Consider the following 20,155-nt stretch of genomic DNA (forward strand, 5'->3'; position numbering starts at 1 on the left):
GGCTCAGAAATTCTAACATATCTACTTTTTCGAATAGTATTAGATTATTTTTGTAAAAAATAAAGAAAATCTATATTCCTTCAACCTAAGTAAAACACAGGATTTCCTTTCTATCTGAAATCATAGATCACACGTCTCAGTCTGTTGACTTCCAGGTGGAAAGAATGACAGAATGGTTTGTGTAGGAAGGGACCTTAAAGATCATCCCCTGCCATGGGGAGGGACAATTCCCACTCTCCCAGCCCTGTCCAGCCTGGCCTTGGGCACTGCCAGGGATCCAGGGGCTGCTCTGGGCACCTGTGCCAGGGCCTGCCCACCCTCATAGGGAAAATCAGCACAGAAAACTGAAAATGAAAATTTATTTCCTTCACTCCTGGGCAGCTGCGGCTCTCTAAGCACACACACACACACAAAAAAAAATGACATAAAGAAATAACCAAGATCATAATGTCAACCTGCTATTGCATTTTCCCCCTAATGCATGCATTAAATACTTATCAGGATCAACTTTATTTTCTCTATTATTCATAGCCTGTTTTTTACCAAACTCTCAATTAATTAATTTTTTTTTTTTACCCAGAACAGTCTGGTGGTTTTTCTACCAGAGTTTATGAGCTGTTTACAAAAGAACCCTGACATTTCCACATTTCAGCTTAAGGAAGGAAGTGAAGAATATATCAGCTAAACAAAACTGAGGGGGATGAGTAAAATAGTTCCAACAGCAATTAGTCAGGGCATTATGTTTGATATTACACACTACTGCAGGAAACACGACCAAGTTTCTAAAATATGCAAGAATTCCCACACAATTTCAAAAGATGTTACTAATACAGTAATTTATCCTGTGTTTTTCCTCCAGATCATTATTGTAATTGAGGTAGAAAATATATATGGCTGAGGGTTGCAATTGATTATAAACATATATGACAAATTCAGGAAAATTTTTTCATAACAAGAGAATAAAAACAAAGAAATTGTGCCAGACATATGATCTGTATATGAAATATGTGCCAAAAATATAGCTGTTTAAATAATTTTTGTTTTCTGCCTGGTGGCTGCAAAGAAAAATAATAAAAAAAATTGTGTCAGGTTGATATCAAGTAAATTCCTGTTGGCCAAATCCAATATGTTACAAATATATTGACCTAAAAGTGTATTTCTTACCAGGAAAACATTCATAGGAGATATTTCACACAGCTTCTCTCAAGTCCCAGGTTTTTCCAGAATAATTCAAATCTATATTTATGCAATATGCATTTCTGTATTTAACATTCCCAGTGTAGATTTGTTTAGAGGTGTCAGGAGATTTTTTGTGCAGTTTTATGGATTCATTCAGCAGCTTCTGAGTTGCTCCAACTGTTATTTTTACATAAACCCCCTGCTTTTACCTGCCAGCTTTACCCTTTATTATCAAGGCTCTTTTCTTAGTGTTTAGGTTAGCATCTAACATCAACCCAAACATTTAATGAGCTGTCTTATTTTTCACTGCTCTTTTCATTGAAAATTTCTGCCTATTTTTCATGGAACTGACATTTTGGTGCACCATCCTGCCAGTTTTCAGCCCCATATAATCTCATGCTGTAAATGCAGGTATATTTATCAAACCATTATCATCAATTACCCGAGAGCTCCAGCTTCTGAGATATTTTATGAATTCCTGAGATTTTTCAGGGCACTGACATGATACATGGCAGTATGTTGTAAAATGGTTAAAACAGCATAACCAAAAAATGAGGTGTGGGGAAAAAAAAAATCAGATTAAATACCACCTGCTAGTGCCCTTTTCATGATCATCCTGCCTGTGCACATTTCAGCAAACAGTTTTCTGGGAAGGAACTTTTCATTTCAAGGGCAGAATCACAAGAGTCTCCAGGCACAAAGTGATTTCCACAAATGATTAAACACTATCCCTTCAGATTATCCATGGGATCCCAGCAGATCTTCCCTTAAAGTGTAACTCTCTCCTGCAACAAGGGAAGTAAAGAACTGCTTTAGAAAGAGATATTATTCTATACCTGCATCGTTAAATATGAGAATTCCATTGAATTATCTCAGCTCTTGCATGAGCTCTCTGATCCTCCTTTATTCAGAATTACAGATATATCTGCAAGGCCAAAAGGCTTGGACTTAATTCACTGAGGAGCTGCCAAAGAAACCTGGATTTCCTCGCTGCCCATCAGACCAAGTGACTGCAGAGCAGGGAAAAGATTAAGCAGAAATAGAAATTCTATTTCCTGATCAATCAGGAGGAATTATAACAATCCTGACAGGTTACAAGCACAGATAATAATCTATTGCAAGACTCATATTTGTAGGAGCAGTTTTAAAACCTAAACAAACCAGATCAGAACTAAACCATCAAGACAGGAGCAGATAAAGATGTTGAAGAATTAGTGATAATTTAAGAAAATACAATGAATTGTTAAAACAAACCATTGAAAAACTTCACTATGTGTAAAAAGAGGAGCAGAAACTGAGAGGCAAAAAAAGCTCCCAGGAAGTTTGGGGAAATAGGACATTATAAATGTTTTATAAATGCATCTAAGGTAAGTGCTTGGGAGGAAAAAAGAACCTCACATTCTGGTAGGATTTTAAAAATGAAATTTAGAAAATTTGTGGTCATTGTAGGAATAAAATTCTGGAGTCCAATTACTCTTTGATGTAGCGCTTGAAATTTTCTGGATTTTACAGATTAGAAATTGGCATGGAATTAGAAATTAGATTATTGAATATTTAGAGAATTTGAATGATTATTTACTTTGTCACACTTTGTTTGCCTGACATTCATCCTATTATAATCAGGGTTTTAACTGCCTCCTGTTTAGGCTTTTGGTTTGTTTGTTTGTTATTTCAGTCTTGTTTGTCTTTACAGGCAGCCTCCTCCACCTTCCTAGAAAGGATTCTGCTCTGCTGCTAAGCCCAGCATCTCATATATCCTATGAGAAAAATTTAATTATTTGAAATTTTAATTCTGCCCTGTCTTCTACCACAAGGAAAGGCTCTCTTAGACATCAAGATGAAAAAATAATAATGATAATTATCACAAGCATGACAGAGTTGCAGAATGAGGCACAAACATGAAATTTAATTTAACCAGAACTTCTTGAAGATTATTATTTATATAACGAAGATGTATTCTTCACTTTGTAATAAAGTTGCTTATGAAATAAAAGTAGAGTTTCAAGTCACAGAACAGTTCCTTTATTTCTCTCTCCTCCACGCCTTCTATGAATCATCTCAATAAAGACTAAATAAGTCTTGTAAGATTCAGATTTCCATTTCTTTATGCACACAAATATAGCAGGGCTTTTTTTATTTTCAAATCTGTATTACAACAAAAAATGTCATGCTTAGACAAGACATGGAGAATAACACACAAGAGCTTGGTTTTATTTCTTATAGTACTGAAGAAAAATTCACACAGGAAGAATGAAAACAAGTATAAAAACCTGTGCAGAAAAAGCTGTAGTGAAAAGGATCAGCGAGTAAAAAAAATAGATTTCTGCCTCCCTACTATAATAACTTCAATTGAAAGCATCTACATTATTTAGTTGCATAAAGTTGTTTTTGTCCTTTTTTTGAAAAGACTGAAAAACAAAGATGCCATCTAAACTAGACTTAATAGTGTGCTTACATCTGACAAAGGAAAATCAGTTTTCCAAGGTCTTTGTAATCAGATCATGCTATTTGCTTGTATCTCTCTGTGTGTAACATTTGTAGTTGGTATAATTGAAGAAATCAGAATAAAAGCCCTTGTACAAAGCACATGATCATTTCCTAGCAGCCCAAAGGAAGCAAACATTCAAAAATGTTGCTGTGCTATCTCAGTTTGTTTTTTAAAATAAAAGTATTTTAAAATACAAGCATTTAAAATACAACAGATTTTGCTCAACTTTAAAGAATGTGTCAAACATTTTTAAAAATATGATTCAATGATTATATATATATATCTATATATATATATCTATATCTCTATATATCTATATTTAATATTCAAACTCCCAATCAGTGTTAGCTGAGTGCATTCACACTCCCACCCAACAAATGGGACAGGAGCCAAAAGGATGGAGCCGAAATTCATGTATGAAAAATGAATCTAGGACGTGGAAAGGTGTAATAATAATCATCTCTAAAGACAAAAAACTGCTGAAAAAGGGTAAGAAAATGTTAATGAGACCTTTGTCCCTCCCTCAGAAGCCAAGGGTTCTTTTTAACTGCTTTTAGTAACTCCTGTCTTTTACATTTTACTAGACATATAAACTTCTAGTGTTTATTTTTCCGGAGGGGATTGCATCCCTCAGTTTTGCAGTGGAGTATCCGAGTTCCTCCTGGAATTCTCTGTTAGAAAATAAAGATTTAGAGCTGGTAGCTATTGGTCTTAGAATCAGCCTAAAAAGAAGGGTAAATCCCAAAGAAATGGGGGCACCAGGAGCTGAAAATAACAGAACAGTGAGACCAAAGAGAAAACCTGCTTGAAATGGCAGCACCACTTTTCAGGTGCCAATGTTCCAAGCTCTGTTTGTCCTCAGAGAAAATGACAGTGAAAACTACAAATAAGACTTTAGAATCTCTTAATAATAAAATCCATGTGCACTCCTAACAATGTTATTTTCACTTCCTCTTCTTGGTTGGAAGAAAATCTAAGTTTTCCAAGCATTTCATCCCTCTGGTTCTCACTAAAATCAATGGAAATCTCTCCCAATCCCACAAAACCTCTATAAAAACTTCCCTCCTCAGCTATTGCAATTGCAGCTGGCACTTGTTAGCTTGGTCTAGAAGCATAAGAAGTTCTTGGAAGTTTATTTTATGGTAATAAAACCAGTTTAGCTATTTAAATGCTGCAAGTAGAGGTCAGCCAAGATGCAGCACGTCCCATCTGTTGTGTTACAGCTACATGCCAACAGAGCTTTCCACGCACACAAGATGGAAACAGGAGCATCTCTGACACACACTGCAAACTAAAATAAGCTTGGGGAGCTCAAGCAGGTGAAGATCCAACTGACCACGGGCAGTGGCTCCAGGATGTTTTTATTTTGCTGCAGCTTTAAAGAAAATATCAGGGAAACATAACTTCAGCCTGCATGAGGTGGGAAATGCTGGTGCTCCCCTAAGGCACAGGAGCCACTGGTTGTCTCACTTGCAAAGAGACTTGATATGTTGGTGTTATTACAAGGGAAGGATTTGATGTAAATGAAGCATTTCAAGCTCTCACCAGAAGGCAATTACATGCACACAACATCCCCTCTGCAAGAAACTGAAGGCAGATTTCGAAGAACACCACAGGAAAGAGCAGCATCCTCTGTGGGAAAAGCTTTGGCCACAGACATGAATTTTGTTATTCCAGAGGTTTCACCATATGTAACACATCATGAGCTGTCTGAAAGACATTTTTTTGCCCTTAATTGTCCAGGATCCACATCCAGAGTTGGAAGGGACCCACAAGGATCATCAAACCCAACCCTTGGCTCAGCACAGACACCCACCAAGCCCAGCCTGGGCATCCTTGGGAGTGGTGTCCAAACTCTGCTGGAGCTCTGGCAGATTTGGGGCTGTGCCCATTCCCTGGGGAGCCTGGGCAGTGCCAGCACCCTCTGGGGGAAGAACCTTTCCTGATATCCAACATGAATCCCCCTGATGCTCCAGCCCTCCCCGGGGTGCTGTCCCTGTCACAGAGATTGGAGCTGCAGACGCTGATGGGGTCTCACCCATCTCCTCAGACACAACACACCAGGTGACAGCAGCTGCTCCTCACCCAGCTTCTCTTCCAGAGCCTTCTCCATCTCCACAGCTCTTCCCCTGGATGATTTCTAACAGCTTTCTACCTTAAATATCAGAAAGCATCCAAGGGAGAGCTGCAAAGAGGGCAGATCCCTACAAAGATCCACAAGGGAGAAAGGGATCCTCAGTCAATGCATCCCATGTACTTTGCCTGATTCCTCTACTTTGGGATGACAATAAACTAAAATTCTAAAATTCCATCTCCTTACTGTGCTGTCCCAGAGGGTACAGACAATAGCCATCTAAAAGGTTACGGGCAAAATTTGGGCAAAATTAACTTTGTCTTGTATGTTAGCAAGGTTCTAGCTATTTAAAATTAATTCTGGAAGTCTACTATGTTTACTTTTACTGGCTTAAATATAGTAAAGAGTAGGCTGCACCTAATGGTTTCTAAATGCTCAAAGTTTTGGGCTCACTTGTATTTAGACTACTATTTTAAGTGACATGCAAATAACAAGTCAACCAAAAGTCAACAGATATGATGGATAAAATGCAGAAATTGGAACAAGGAGTCTGAAAATCTCACTGACAGAAATCACAATGATCAGATCCTTTTTCTCCATCTGCCACAGGTTCACTAATAGGATATTGCCTACAAAGTGGAGATCATATTAATGATTAAATTAAAAAAGCATTCTGAGTTAAAAAAAACAAACAAAAACAACAACAAAACAAAAACAAAACCCAAAAAACAAACCAAACCAAACAAAAACCCAACCAATTAACCAAACAAAAAAGCCCCAAAAAAACCCCAAAAAAAACGCCCCAAAAAATCCCAGAAGAAAACACTCCAAACCCCCCAAACTGATTCAAGACAGACATTTGGTTCTCTGGAGCACAAAAAAGTGTTTGAGGCAAGAAGCATCACCCAAAGAGAACCTGAGCTGTTGTAGTTCCAACTTCAGTCAAGGCCTGGATTTAGTCCTGGTTGATGAACACTGACATTGTGTCTGTGAAGATGGATGAAGATTTATCATTTTATCCCAACTAAACATCTTGTTTTACATGTTCACCAACAGCGTGCAAAATGCCAGCCATTTGTGTCAAATATTAAAAAAAAGGAAGGAATAAAAATTGCTATTCTGCTTTGAAGCTGTTGGAAAGAATTCTCCTCTACAAAAGAAAAGACTTTATGAAAGCAGGTAACAACAAAGAATGGGATTGGACTCAGCAAAAACACTGGGGAAGGATCTTTTTGTGTTTCTAACTGTGATGCATAAAAATGATGAATCATTCTGGTGATTGCTACCAATTTTGGGTATGTTTGGGTAACACCTCATTCATTTGCAAATCAGGAAATTTCAAAAATGGGGACAGAAATGCAAGTTCCTCAGCAGAATTCTGAGTTTTATTAGAAATAAGACTAAAATAAAAGATGGATTATGGCCATGATAAGGATGAGAAAGAAGGTAACTTTTGCAGCAAAAGGCAAAGACAGAAAGCTGTAGGGTAAGACCAAGGTAAAACTGCACTTGCCCATTTGCTCTCCAGAGCTCCTGCTGCTGCCTGGCTTTGTGCCATCTCATTCTCTGTGCACATTTCAGGTGGGAAAACTGCTATCAGCGACTTTCAGCAATGAAAATATATGGTGTGACTCAGGACTGCCTCTCTAATGCAAAAAGGGATGGAAAAGGGGGAAAAAAAGGATAGATTTTTACCTGGGGTGGAAGGGGGAAATAATGAATACTAGAATATTAGAGTACATTTGAAAGATTCATTAACCTCAATTTTTAATTGAGCAGACAGTAAATAAAGGACTGACTGGAAATAATCAGATTAAATTAATGATTTATGGTCTTAAAGCTTTTATCTGTTAGGCTTTTGAAAATCATCTGTCAGAAATGAGTGTAATTAATACTTACATTGATGTAGAACCTTCTGTATAATGCTGCCAGTGATCTGTTCCTCCTATTTATTTATTTACCAGGATCCATTGAAATGGGCAGAGACTACAGGAATACTGAGATATTTGTGTGCAAGCCAAGGTACAAAATTTCATCTGCTCTTGCACAGACTGGGAGTGTGAAGTGTTGCAGCTTCCTGTTTGTGTTATTTAAGTTTTCTTTAAACCAGTGGGTGTTATGATAATTCAGTGATTAGCTGGAATACTCTCATGCATGATTAGAGTTTAATATTAATAGTGTAAGATTGCATTGCAATATATAATATTGTGTATATATATATATTATAGATAATATATATATGTATGTATGTATGTATGTATAATATATATAATACTGTATTATAATTAATATAATACAATATTGTAAGAACTGTGGTCAGTAGCAGCTATTCCTATCTACACTTCAATTTTTAGAATATAAACCAACAAAACCACCAAACCCTTTTGTTCAAAGGGATGTTCTTTGACACTGTTGTTACCTGAGGGGGGTCCCACAAAGCCTCAGGGATTTTCCTCTCCTGAATAAACTCCACAACTGTATTAGGATCCCAATAAGAATAATAATCCCTGTGAGGACTGAGTCAAATAAAGGATCATTATTGCTTCTTTCTCATCTCCCCCTTTTCCTATTTAAAAATCTTTGTTTTATTGTTAATACACAATGCTGAATGCTTCCATGTTCCTTCTGACACTGCAGCAAGAACAATTCCTGTAACAAAAAAGTACCCATGGCACTTTCAGTCATGTCACAAAAGTGGTTTCAATCCTTATGGCTGCTCTTACCTGTTTCCTTGGCCATGATAAATCCAAATCTTGATATTTCCAAATGCCCTGACGCTCTGGACAGCACAAATTGTGTTTTGGGAAGGCAACAGCTCATGTGCTGCACGCTCTGCATAGCTACAATCAAAAACTGTCCTTATTTCTTTACAACTAAAAGAAAACCTGGAGCCCATTGATGGGTGCCACAAAGGGAAGGAATATGAAATTACAGACTAGCAGGGGACAGCAGCACCTCCAATTCTGGCTCTGTGATAGAAAGTTCTCACTACAAAGCAATGGCTCTGTCACCCAGCTATAGTGACCCCATGATTAGGGAGATTCAGTCACTCATCCTTCACAAGCAAGACCTGAATCCTCCAAACCTTTGGGCTGCAGGAAGTGCAGCTCCTGATAAAATCTGGACTTTTCCTCCCCTCTCTATCTCGTGCTTTTTCAAGCATAACATATTGTAAGGAGATTAAGGCTTACAGAGCCACTTCTCCCCAACTTTTGAAGTCTTGGGAGCACTTCAGGATCATGAAAACAGGAGTTTTATAACCTGTGTACTGGGAAACTAAACTTACTGTCGAGATTATGCTTTCATGCTAAAATCCTTTTTAAAGCTACTTAAAAGTTCCTTAAGAAGTTGTCCTCAGGCTGAAGTTGCTGCTGCCTGCTCTGAGGCCATAAGAAAAACTTTCTGGGACTTTGAAGAAAATCCACTTAATTGTTTTATTTGATTTTCAGAAGGCCAAGCCTGGAAATAAAGCAGTGAAACCAATGATTTTTTCAGGCTAAGCGATGGAGTCAGTCCTCCTTTATTGCCATCAATATTTCATAAAATATTTTCTAGTGAAGTCTGATCCACACACTTGTTCAAATGTTATTCTAGAAGAATAGTGAGGTGGTTTGTTTTATCTTTGAAAATTTAATTAAGGTAAGAAAATAATTTTTAAACAACAGGGAGTTTTGTTATTAGGCTTCTGGTATTTTACTCAGTAATATCTAGATATTTTCTGAATGAGTTTGCTGCTCTTTTATTTCATGAGGCTTTCCAACATGTCTTCTCCTTCACAACTGAGCACAACTTTTCACCTAGGATAATTCTGACTAAGAATACTTTCTTTCTGGATCCATATCTACGTGGCATGATGAATTTTCTTCTTGAATCCATGGGCTGTCAATAAGTTAAAAAAATATATATGAGAAAAAAAAAAAATCTAGCCCCACATGTGCTTGACATCCAGCAGCAGCACTGCAAGCAGGTATGAATAAATTCACTGAAAATTCACCCTCAAACCTGTTCTTACCCCAGGAGCTCTCCCAGATCACTATTTCTCACAGCCTGCTCTGTGTCCATCCAGATCATCATCCTGATTTCTCCTAAAATTTCCCTCATGCAATTCCGTAGCAAAAGCTTCCAGCAAGAGATGAATATTTTGTCCAAATAACAACTGTCCTGGGGGAAACAAAGACATGGTTTATCTGACTCCACTGCTTATCTTCAGGATCTGCTTTGACAGAAAAAGAGTTTAAAGCTGCCCAGGCCTCTCCAGGCTGAGAATATTGGTGTCAAAACACAACAACAACAGTTACTGAGCCAATCCAAATGGCAAAAGGTGCTTTTTATTCCTGAAAACACCTGGAATTCTAGGAAAGCACACAAAAGAAGCAATGTGGGAAATGCCTAGGACTGGTTTACCATAACCACATTGCTTGTTAGCATCCACCTAATGGGACAGAGAGGAAAAAAACCAGGGTAAAATCCACTCTGACCCACACATTGCATCAGCTGACGCAACAGAGACACTCCAGTGCAATTCCAGTATCCCTTGATGCTGGGATTTAGATGCATATTTTGGTCTGGATTAATAAATTAACAAATCAGTTTTATTACTCAATGGGCTGTATTTGAATATTTGACACATGTATTTTGCTTGCAAAATCTTTTTACATCAAAACTGCTGCAACTTTTGTTCAAGATCATGACATTTCTAGATAAAGGATTACAATTTCTTCTTCTGCATCAGTTCAAAACTCCATCATTTAACATGCTGTTCTGTGCTCAAATCTTTGGCATGTATTTTCTCTGGATATCTACTCATTTTTTGAGCAGGTCTGAATGCACTCCAATATTTCTGACTCACTATTTCCTTGTAAATGATATTTTTTCAGTTTCCTCAGAAGTACTTACAGTTTTTACTGAACTTTCTGACTTTTTATGTAGTTCTCCCCTTCAATTTCTGCCCTGAAATGGATCAATTGTTAATGACATATTCCCTTTCTCTACAGTAATTAGAGCTATTTCTTTAATTTCCTATTTTGTTGTTACTTTGGAAAAACATTTTAGATTCCTGCATTTCACCCTTTCATTCCCCACCATTCCCATTATTTCTCTTACACTTTGTGCTCTAGGACAGGCTATTTAATTAAGCTCTTACAGTGTAAGATGCTCATGTAAAAGCACAGTACTAATAATTAATGATTGAAATGTAACCCTGCTAATTAATACATCACAGAACAAAGGCCAAGATGCTAAAATTTTTACAGAGTAATAAAATGTTAAACTGTCTTCAGTAGCAAAAATTGACCCAACACACAGGTTTGAGGAGACACATTGCGGTACTCATTTTAAAAAAGCACAAGAAAAAAAAGAAAACATCAGTTCTGGTTAGGGCACAAATAAAACACTGTACCAAACAGGATATGAGAATAAAAAATAAAGAATGAGGTCAATTAGATGGGGCTGTATAGAAAAAAATCCTTTCAGAACATCCAACATGCCAGATGTTGTACTGCACCATGGTATACTAAAGTTACAAATTCAAACAACTGGTTTGGAGGAGCTAAATCCTTAATTTATGCAACCAGTTCATTAACAAAAGTACCAAGTGCTCTTGATTGTATTATTAACAAGTTATAAATCACAGACACTGGGGTGTGATCAGATTGTAGGCACAAATGGATACTAGAGCTTGTAGGAGTCCTGTTATTTTGGGAAAATATGAATCACACAGCACAGAGCATGATCAGACTGAAGTGAGTCCCCTGCTCAGAGGGTGTTATTCACTACAAGAATATTTGTTAAATATTACTGTTTAAAAATTGAGTAATTTAATTTTATCTACTTTAAAGAGGCCTAAAATAAGCACAGTTAAAAGTTAATTATCAAAAAACAAAATCAGGTAACTGGAAAATATTGGGAAATTATTACCAATAAATTTTGCTGCAAGGAGATAGCCAAGTATTTCTCATGAAAATAAGTAACAGAGAACAGATAGAAATGTAAGAAGATTACAGAAAAAATGTGAAGAAGTGGCTGCATCACGTTTTTGTTGATAGGAAATCCTCCAGCATTTTTTCCAATGAATAAAACCACATGATAAGTCATTTGTTAACAAATAATGACCTCCAGGAAATCAGATAACAGAACCAGCCCAGCACTGGCTTTATGTTTAGAGACCCAAAGCTAAAAATGCTTTCAAGTTGGCATGGGGGATTCTGCAGCAATTTCCCAGTTTGTATTTTTTCAAATTTAATTTTTAATCTTGTAGTCTCCTGGGAAGGGAGAAAACCATCACCATTACCCACAAGTTCTCAACTTCATGTAGCACTTGATTCTTATTTACATTACAGAAATATGTGTGAACAAATAAAATTATCCTTCAATCCTTTTGGTGTTGCTGTGAAATGTAAGAGTGCAGCAGTCTAAGAAAAAAGGGACAAATGAATAGAAAATGATTATTCAAGGGAATGTTCACAGTCTCACTGCCTCTGGTGTGATTGATAGCTTACTCAGGTGTTGATAGGTAGGAAGGAATTTTGGGGACAGAGTTATATTGCCAAAGTAGCCATGAGATAAGGAAGCTCCTCCCCCTTCCAGCCATCCCGGGTTCCTTGGTTTCACTGGAAATCTTGCAATGATTTCCAACTGTCCCAATTGTTTCATTTCCCCCTGTTTCTGTGTCAGCAGTGCAGTTCAGAGATCACAGGCTCTGCCACTGCTCCCTCACCAAGCCTGGGGGATGGAGCCTCACATCCTGAAGGCAGAGCTGGCTTCTGGGCAAAACCAGTGGTGACCATGAGTATTTACCTCCTTCAGTACTCACTGAGTATTTACCTCCTTCAATGCTCACTGAGTATTTACCTCCTTTAATACTCACTGAGTATTTACCTCCTTTAATGCTCACTGAGTATTTACCTCCTTCAATACTCACTATTTACCTCCTTCAATACTCACTGAGTATTTACTCCTTTATCACTGATATTTACCCTTCATCTCACTTTTACCTCCTTTAATACTCACTGAGTATTTACCTCCTTCAATACTCACTGAGTATTTACCTCCTTCAATACTCACTGAGTATTTACCTCCTTCAATGCTCACTGAGTATTTACCTCCTTTAAGAACCTCCCTTCTCCAGAGACAGGACCACCAGAGGCTCTAAAAGCCACAAAGCAGCCGCTGTTTCTGTGTCTCACCTTGTCTAAGGGGCTTTGACTCCATTTCAGCATTAATTGAGACCCCAGAAGATGAAGCTGGCATGGATCCCAGTGGAATACCAATATCCAGTGGTTAAAGTCAGTAAAAAAAGTAGGATAAAGAGTTCACCCACTACCAGAAAGTTTTATCCTGAAAGAATTGCAACTTATTTTGCCTCAAAGGCATTTACCCCTCCAAGAAGGAGAAAAAGACATAAGATCTGGCTGCAGGAAGAACTCAGAAACTTCACTCCAAGAGTCCAAACTTCTCATTGTCTCACTGCAAATAAGTGGATTGTGGCTTTAGCTATGTCAGTGCACTCCTGGTGTTTACCAGGAATTAGGAACATCTGCTGCACACACAGGGAAGAAAGGGCTGGGGTGGAAATTAAAACTGAGCAAATGAAACACCAGGACACAAAGGTAGCTCACAGCTTTAATTTCAAATAAAATCTCTCAACTTGAATGAAGAGCTTGAATTAAACTAATCTATGACCTTCTTAACACTCCTTGATTAGAAGCAAGGATTACCACTTCCTAAATTGTACTTCTTATCTAGCTTAAATGTCAGCTAAAAGAAAAAAGCAGAATAAAAGCTGATCAGTCTGTAAGAGTAAACCCAGGGATGTACACATTTTTCAGGATGCAAGCTGGAAGCAGAAACTATGACAGAATATTGACACTTTTTCTCCATCATCAGAAGCCAACAGCTAGGTGTGTACTCTGATGAAGCAGCCGTGTGCACTTAAACAAGGAATAGAACATGTCAAGAATGTGTGAAAACTTCAGCAGGAACAGTCTTTGTTCCTTGAACTGAAGTTGCAGAAATAAATGAGCCATTTTTTTTTTTGCTTAGGCTTCTTCCTCGGGGTTCTGTCTGTCTTAAATTAAAATCTGTCAGTTCATGGATTGATACAATATTTACAGAAGCACAAAGAAAACAGTGCCAGCATTCCTTGTGAAGGCCACCAGGGCCTCCGGGAAGGTGAACTCCCAGCACTGCATTGACCTCAGGTACATTGCAGAGTTACACAGGTGATCCCCACTCCCTAGGAAAAAGTCCAGTTTTGCATTTCTTATCAAGCAAATACTCTTTGAGCTTCTCTGAGAGTTACTTGTGGAAAGAAAAAAAAATACTGTTTGGATATTAGTTCTGTAAATTGAGATTAAAGCCACTGTCCATCACCAGAGTAAAACCTTCCACAATTTTGCTCCTTTTCTCTCATTACTAACTGAGCTAAGAAGGGGTCACTGAGCAGCTTATTTTGTGTGCATTGCTGACACTGACAATGGGTTTTTCTCCTCTCCTGTCTTCAGCATGCAAACCTGTTTCCACATTTATGATGGGAAAGATTCCAATCAGTCTGAATTAGGGAGCTCCAAATAATTCAATTCTTAGAAAATGAAAGGCAATTTGAATTGTGTCTCATAAAGAAGTTCAAACTCTTTCTCTTCTTCTTTTTTTTTTTTTTTTTGTAAAATTAAAAACCCCAAGCCCCTAACTGCCCAAAAGTAACCCCATTATCCTCTTCAAAGTGGCAATTACATGGAGAAAATTAATAAAGGCTCCTGCAAACTTAATGGATAGAGAGACTACATAACCAAAACCAGAATGGCGCTGTTAGATTTCATCTGCTACAAATTACCACCCAACTTTATGATATTATTGATGTGCTTTTACTATATCTACTTTAAATCACCACAAACCATTGCCTAACTCAGTTCTTCCGCTGGCCAGGGGTTCTTACAAGTCAACTTTGATTATTTGTTGTGTCTCCAGAAATCTTTTAATTTTGTATGAGTTGAAACTGACAGATCCATGTGGGCTCCACAAAATTCTCCATAAAAATCAATTCATGCAAAAGTGGTAAGGGACTTTTGAAAAGCTGATTTTTAAGTGCTTTAAATATGGTGCTTCATGAGTTCATACTGAAAAAGAAAACACCCCTTCATTCAAGTTTTGTTGGAAATAAGAAAAAAGCAACTGAGTTAAACTCTTGTAAATGTTCACTGACCACCAAAAAGCTGAAGTATTTCCATAAAAGTATTAAAATTCCTCAAAGTGAAACAACTAGTAGAAATATCTTTTTATACCCATCCTTTTGAGAATGGGAAGTCTGATCCAATACACTATAATTTGAATTCCAGCTGAACAGACGGCTACCATGGCTCTTAAGAATTTAATGGATGCTGAATTTCATCTACCAGGAAAACCTGTTAGATTTAATAATTTAATTTTCCAAGAAACAGTCCAGGGGATGACCATTAAACCAAAGAACCTCTAGTAAAGAGAACAATGAAAATTAATTAATTAGCCTCCTTATAGTGCTTTGATAGATGCATTGAACAAATCTGAGCTGATTTATCAGTCAGGTGCCTTTGTGTGGTAGATATTAGAATTATCTGTCATTAACCTTATGCTACTAATGAAGGTGCTTGGGTAGAAAAGTTAAATGGTCCCCAGGTCACATCTGAAGTTGGCATTACAACTCAGGAATTTACCTTCAGTCATTGGAAATAATTTCTTAAAAAACATAAAGGAATTAATGAGGTAAAGATCATGACCGGGAAAGGCACCATCATTTCTCTAACCTCAGTTTCAGAAGGCAGAAAAAAAATTGAGAAATGGCTGTGAAAAAACATTGCAAGGAAAAGAGTTACCCATCCAAGCCTGAACTGGTACCATCCAAATTCTGTTTTATTATATGATAATGATTTATCCCCAGAATCTGTCTGACAATTTGATTTATTTTGTATGATTTACATTATAGTTAAGTGACACCTCACTCTGTTTCCAACAAAACCCATAGACAAATCTAGTTGTCAGTGAATGTCTCGAAAATGACAATCCATCTTTGTTGTTATTAATGTTATGGTAAGAGGTAGGGAAGGGAAAATATCATATAATGAAAATGGCTTTTGAGAGAAGATTTAAATATTCTGCAATATGGACTATAAAAGAAACTTAACCTCCTTAAGGCTCAAGCTGACAAAATATATTTTTTAAAATGTATTGGCTATGCAGAGGAAATTCTGCCATTTGTATTCAACAAATATCAAGAAGTACAATTTTTCCTCCCTCAGGATGAAAAAATGCAGGTTTCACATAAAGAAATATTAAAACACGTATTATTTTTTTCCTGACCTTTTGACAGGCTGAACATTGAGCTTGGTAGGACATCCAAAAAATTCAGATTCAGATTTCAAAATTAATGATTAATACTACAGAATTTTCACAGCATTGAAGTGGCAGCGCCAAATTCCTCTACCACGAGCGAGTGCAACTCCACGCGTTTCAGCAGAGCTGTGTTTGCACATCTCAGCAAGCAGTTCTGGCCCCGTGCCTGGGAAAGCATCTCACATTTCACAGTCACTTGATTATGGCTCATCTTCAAACCACACTTTACTATTTGCAAGATACTTGACCCACAAAACCAGAGAAGTCCATCTGCTAAGGTTCCATTGTGCATCAGTAAGTAAAAATGATGAAACTATTTCAAGTGCAAAAATCTAGTATAAAAGGGACATAAATATATTCCAAATACGTATTTGCTTCTGCAGACTGATGAACTTGAAATTTGGGGTTAAAAATTTCACTTGCGCTAGAAATTTGTTTTTCAAGATGCTTTTTACCTGAATCTGAAATAGCTCTTACTACTAAAAGGGCAAGATGCACCTAAAGGAACCCATCTTGGAAAAAAGTAAGAATGCACCCACAAGTCAGTACCAGCTGTCACAGATATACAGGATTCAATTAAGAATCTGCTTTTAATAGTCTGAAACAGCCTAAATGGAATAAAAATATTAGGTATTATCCCTGAGACATCTATTGATACCAACATTGTTGTTTTTTGTGGAGTACAACTTTAACACATGTCAAAAATCATTAACCAATCTCCAGTTTGGTCTAAAATAAATATCTAATGTAATATTAGGTTTGTAAAACCAAGACTAAATAATTGAAACAGTGCATTATTTTTTGTTTCATAGAATCACAGAATGCCCTGGGGTTGGAAGGGACTTAAAATTCCATCCAGTCCCACCCCTGCCATGGGCTGGGACACCTTCCACTAGCCCAGGTTGCTCCAAACCATGTCCAGCCTGGTCTTGGATATTTCCAGGGATGGAGCAGCTTTTATGGGGGCAGCAGGGTCTCACCATGACCACAGTAAAGAATTTCTTCCTAAGAATAAACCTAAATTCCCCCTCTGACAGTTTAACAGCATTACAGCTCTTTCTTCTTCCCATTAAAGGTGTGGGTTTTTCTGGCAGGGAGTTTTTGGCTCTTTTTTTTTTTTTAACTACACCCCTAAAAGGTATTTTTCCTCCTTTTATGCCATTACCTCTTATAATATTTTTAAAATATCCACTTAGCTATTTTTAACTTTTTTTAATAATGCTATTAAACCTGTCATTGCAGCACTTTTCTGCAAATCTGTGGAGGATGTGAGTGCTATAACACTAACCCCACATATGTTCACTGCACATAAGCCTACAACTCCACTGCCACTATAATATAACTATGAACAAACATTGTGGAGGGGTTTTCCATTTGTTTGGGGTTTATTTCTCCTCTTTATACACCTACCAGCTATTTCTTTTTTTTCACTGCCACAGCTCCAGTCACAAGGAGGCAGCAATAAATCTTTGCATCTACACAGGGGCTGGGAGGGAAGGTTGCTGACAGCCCTGTGATCCTCTTGCAGGCAACAGCAATAAACCTGGATTCACCATTAAACCTCACTGGATTCACCATTAAACCTCACTGGATTCAGCATTAAACAGAAATTTCAGACCACCAAGACCTTCCTTTAGGCACCTACAAGTTAAGTATTTTAGCAAACACCTGATTTCCAGGGCAGAATGAGGTACCTTGACTCCCTGTTTGGTACACGGCAAGAATGAGATGCTGCAGAACATTTGAACACACATCTACTGTAAAAAGACACCCAGACACGTTTTTATCAGGGAAATATCCAGATTTAGTCAACATTAACCAAGGAATCCTTATTCATTGCCTTAGCTCAGGTTCTACAGAATTAGGATGAGTCCTGTTTTAACAGAAGACATTGAGATGTGTAGCTCAGTACCTGTCAGGTCAGTAGCTCCCTAATTGCATTTCCCTTTGCTAAACAGCAGATTGTGTGACAAGAAAATATGTTGCAAAGGGGGCTACAAAGCCTTCAAAACATTGCTAGTGCAGAAAAATGCCACACAATGTTATGGAGCAAATCACTGAGTTATATTTTTCTTTAAAAACACAAGCACTTTTCATAGTTCTTGACCTGCTGGAGGGCAAATCAAAATGAACATTATCATAATTTTATTAGATGCCCATTCCATGAGTATCCAAGGTTTCAATCATTATACTTTATACTCCTCATGGTAGAATAAAGCTATTTCAATGTCATCCCTGAAGACTTGTAATTATCACTGGTTGACTTTACAGTGTGTTTTTTCAGAAATAGAAGGTACTATATATATATATATATATATATATATATGAACTACAGACTTTTCAAGACCATATATGTTCTTCAGGCTGTGCCTTCTCTGTAGGTCCTTTTCCCAATTTCAGTTCAGACTGACAATTAAGTCTAGAGCAGTCCTTGGCCAGGACCAGATTGTGAAGCACTGATTTGACTTTTTACTTAATAGACATTCAGCTCAATCGTACTGTTAGTGAAGCTGAACTGAAATTTAATTCTTGCTGCTCCTGTCTTTTGACAAAGTGCTGCAAACACCATTTCTAACATGCTCAATTGCTTTAATGAACCACTAAAACACAGCACGTTCCTCTGCCCCTCATCCAAACATTTCCGGGGCCAACACCGGTGTAAAGTTGACCAAAACTCCTGAAATAAGACCTCTAACATTTCTCCCAGTCTGTAACTTTTCCTGCCTCTCCTGAAGGTGCCAGAGGAAACCTGGCTGTGTCAATAATGTCACTGTAACCCCTCTGGTTGTCCTGGATGGCTCGAGAGACCCTGGCACAGAGCCCAAGACATCCGTGCCTTTCATTTTGACCCATTGAAAAAAATTACCAACCTTATACGAAGAATTACAAGCCACAAAAGTTTAAATAGAATGATAGTTAGTTTGTCACAAGGTGAAAAGTAGAATTTTGGAGTTTTTAGAATGGGGGCTCAAAGTCCCAAGATAAAGGAATTTGGGTGTGTTTTGTCCTTCTGTCTTCTTCTTCTAGCCTCCATCTTCTAAGTGATGGTGGCACTTTTGGATTAGTTTAAAGTTTGAATCCACTGTCTAACATAAGTGATAGGTATCGAGAAATTATTGTAAATTATAAACATGTAGTTCTTAGTATAAAAAATAACACTGCCTCTGAAGGCAGTCAGAGTATCTCAACCCAACCTGCCAGACAAACCTCGGCAGGTCAGAGAAAAAAATATTATAGATAACAGAAAAATAAACAACCTTTAATGTAGCCATGACGTTTTCTGAAAAATCCCTTTGCTAGGATTTTTTTCTCCTGAGAAGCCTCAGAGGAAAAGGAAAACAATAATTATCTGCTGCGGAATGCAACAGGTGCAGCTTTGATTGGTCCATGTTGGTTGTTTCTAATTAATGGCCAATCACAGTCACTCTGAGAGCCACGAGCTTTTGTTATCATTCTTTTCTATTCCTTTCAAGCCTTCTGATGAAATATTTTCTTCTATTCTTTTAGTATAGTTTTAATATTATATATATATATCATAAAATAATAAATCAGCCTTCTGAAACATGGAATCAAGATTCTCGTCTCTGCGGGGAGAGGGAAGTGAACTTCTCCACATTTGAAAACCAAACCAAAAAAAATCCTAACTCCTTCTTCAGTTGCCAGGCTGGGAAGAAAACTCTCTGACACATCTCAAGGTGAGCCAAAGCCACAAAGACACCGAGCACTCACCTCCACCAGCTTGTTGGCGTGTTCACGGAAGACCTGAGCGTATTCCTTCACTTCCTTCTCGTTGCCGCTTTTGGCGGCCTCGATGAGAACCAGCAGAGGGACGTTGGTCTCCAGGAATGAGTCTGAGATGTGATCCATCACTGCCTTCCGGAGCTGGGACAAAGGACAGCACAGCAGTAAATAAATGACATTTATCAGCACACATTCCCACTATTCATAGTGAAGCACTGATGTGCTTCGTCTCACGGTGTTATGTGGGAATTTGGATTTTTTTTGCTTTCTTTTCTTCGATATTTGCAGCAAGCAAAATTAAAAACTTGAGG

The 20,155-nt window shown here is 37.6% G+C and overlaps 1 protein-coding gene across 5 annotated transcripts in view; it reads right to left on the minus strand.

Moving 5' to 3' along the window:
- CTNNA2 (catenin alpha 2) overlaps positions 1-20,155 on the minus strand; it is a 168,281-nt gene that overhangs the window by 86,303 nt on the left and 61,823 nt on the right. For all 5 annotated transcript variants that reach the window (XM_064712005.1, XM_064712002.1, XM_064712006.1 and 2 more), the window contains exon 3: positions 19,833-19,985. In XM_064712005.1, coding sequence (XP_064568075.1) covers positions 19,833-19,985 — 153 coding nt within the window. The remainder of the gene's footprint in view (positions 1-19,832; positions 19,986-20,155) is intronic.

This window comes from Zonotrichia leucophrys, chromosome 4, assembly GCF_028769735.1.
Source record: "Zonotrichia leucophrys gambelii isolate GWCS_2022_RI chromosome 4, RI_Zleu_2.0, whole genome shotgun sequence".
In the NCBI taxonomy this organism is placed as follows: domain Eukaryota; kingdom Metazoa; phylum Chordata; class Aves; order Passeriformes; family Passerellidae; genus Zonotrichia; species Zonotrichia leucophrys.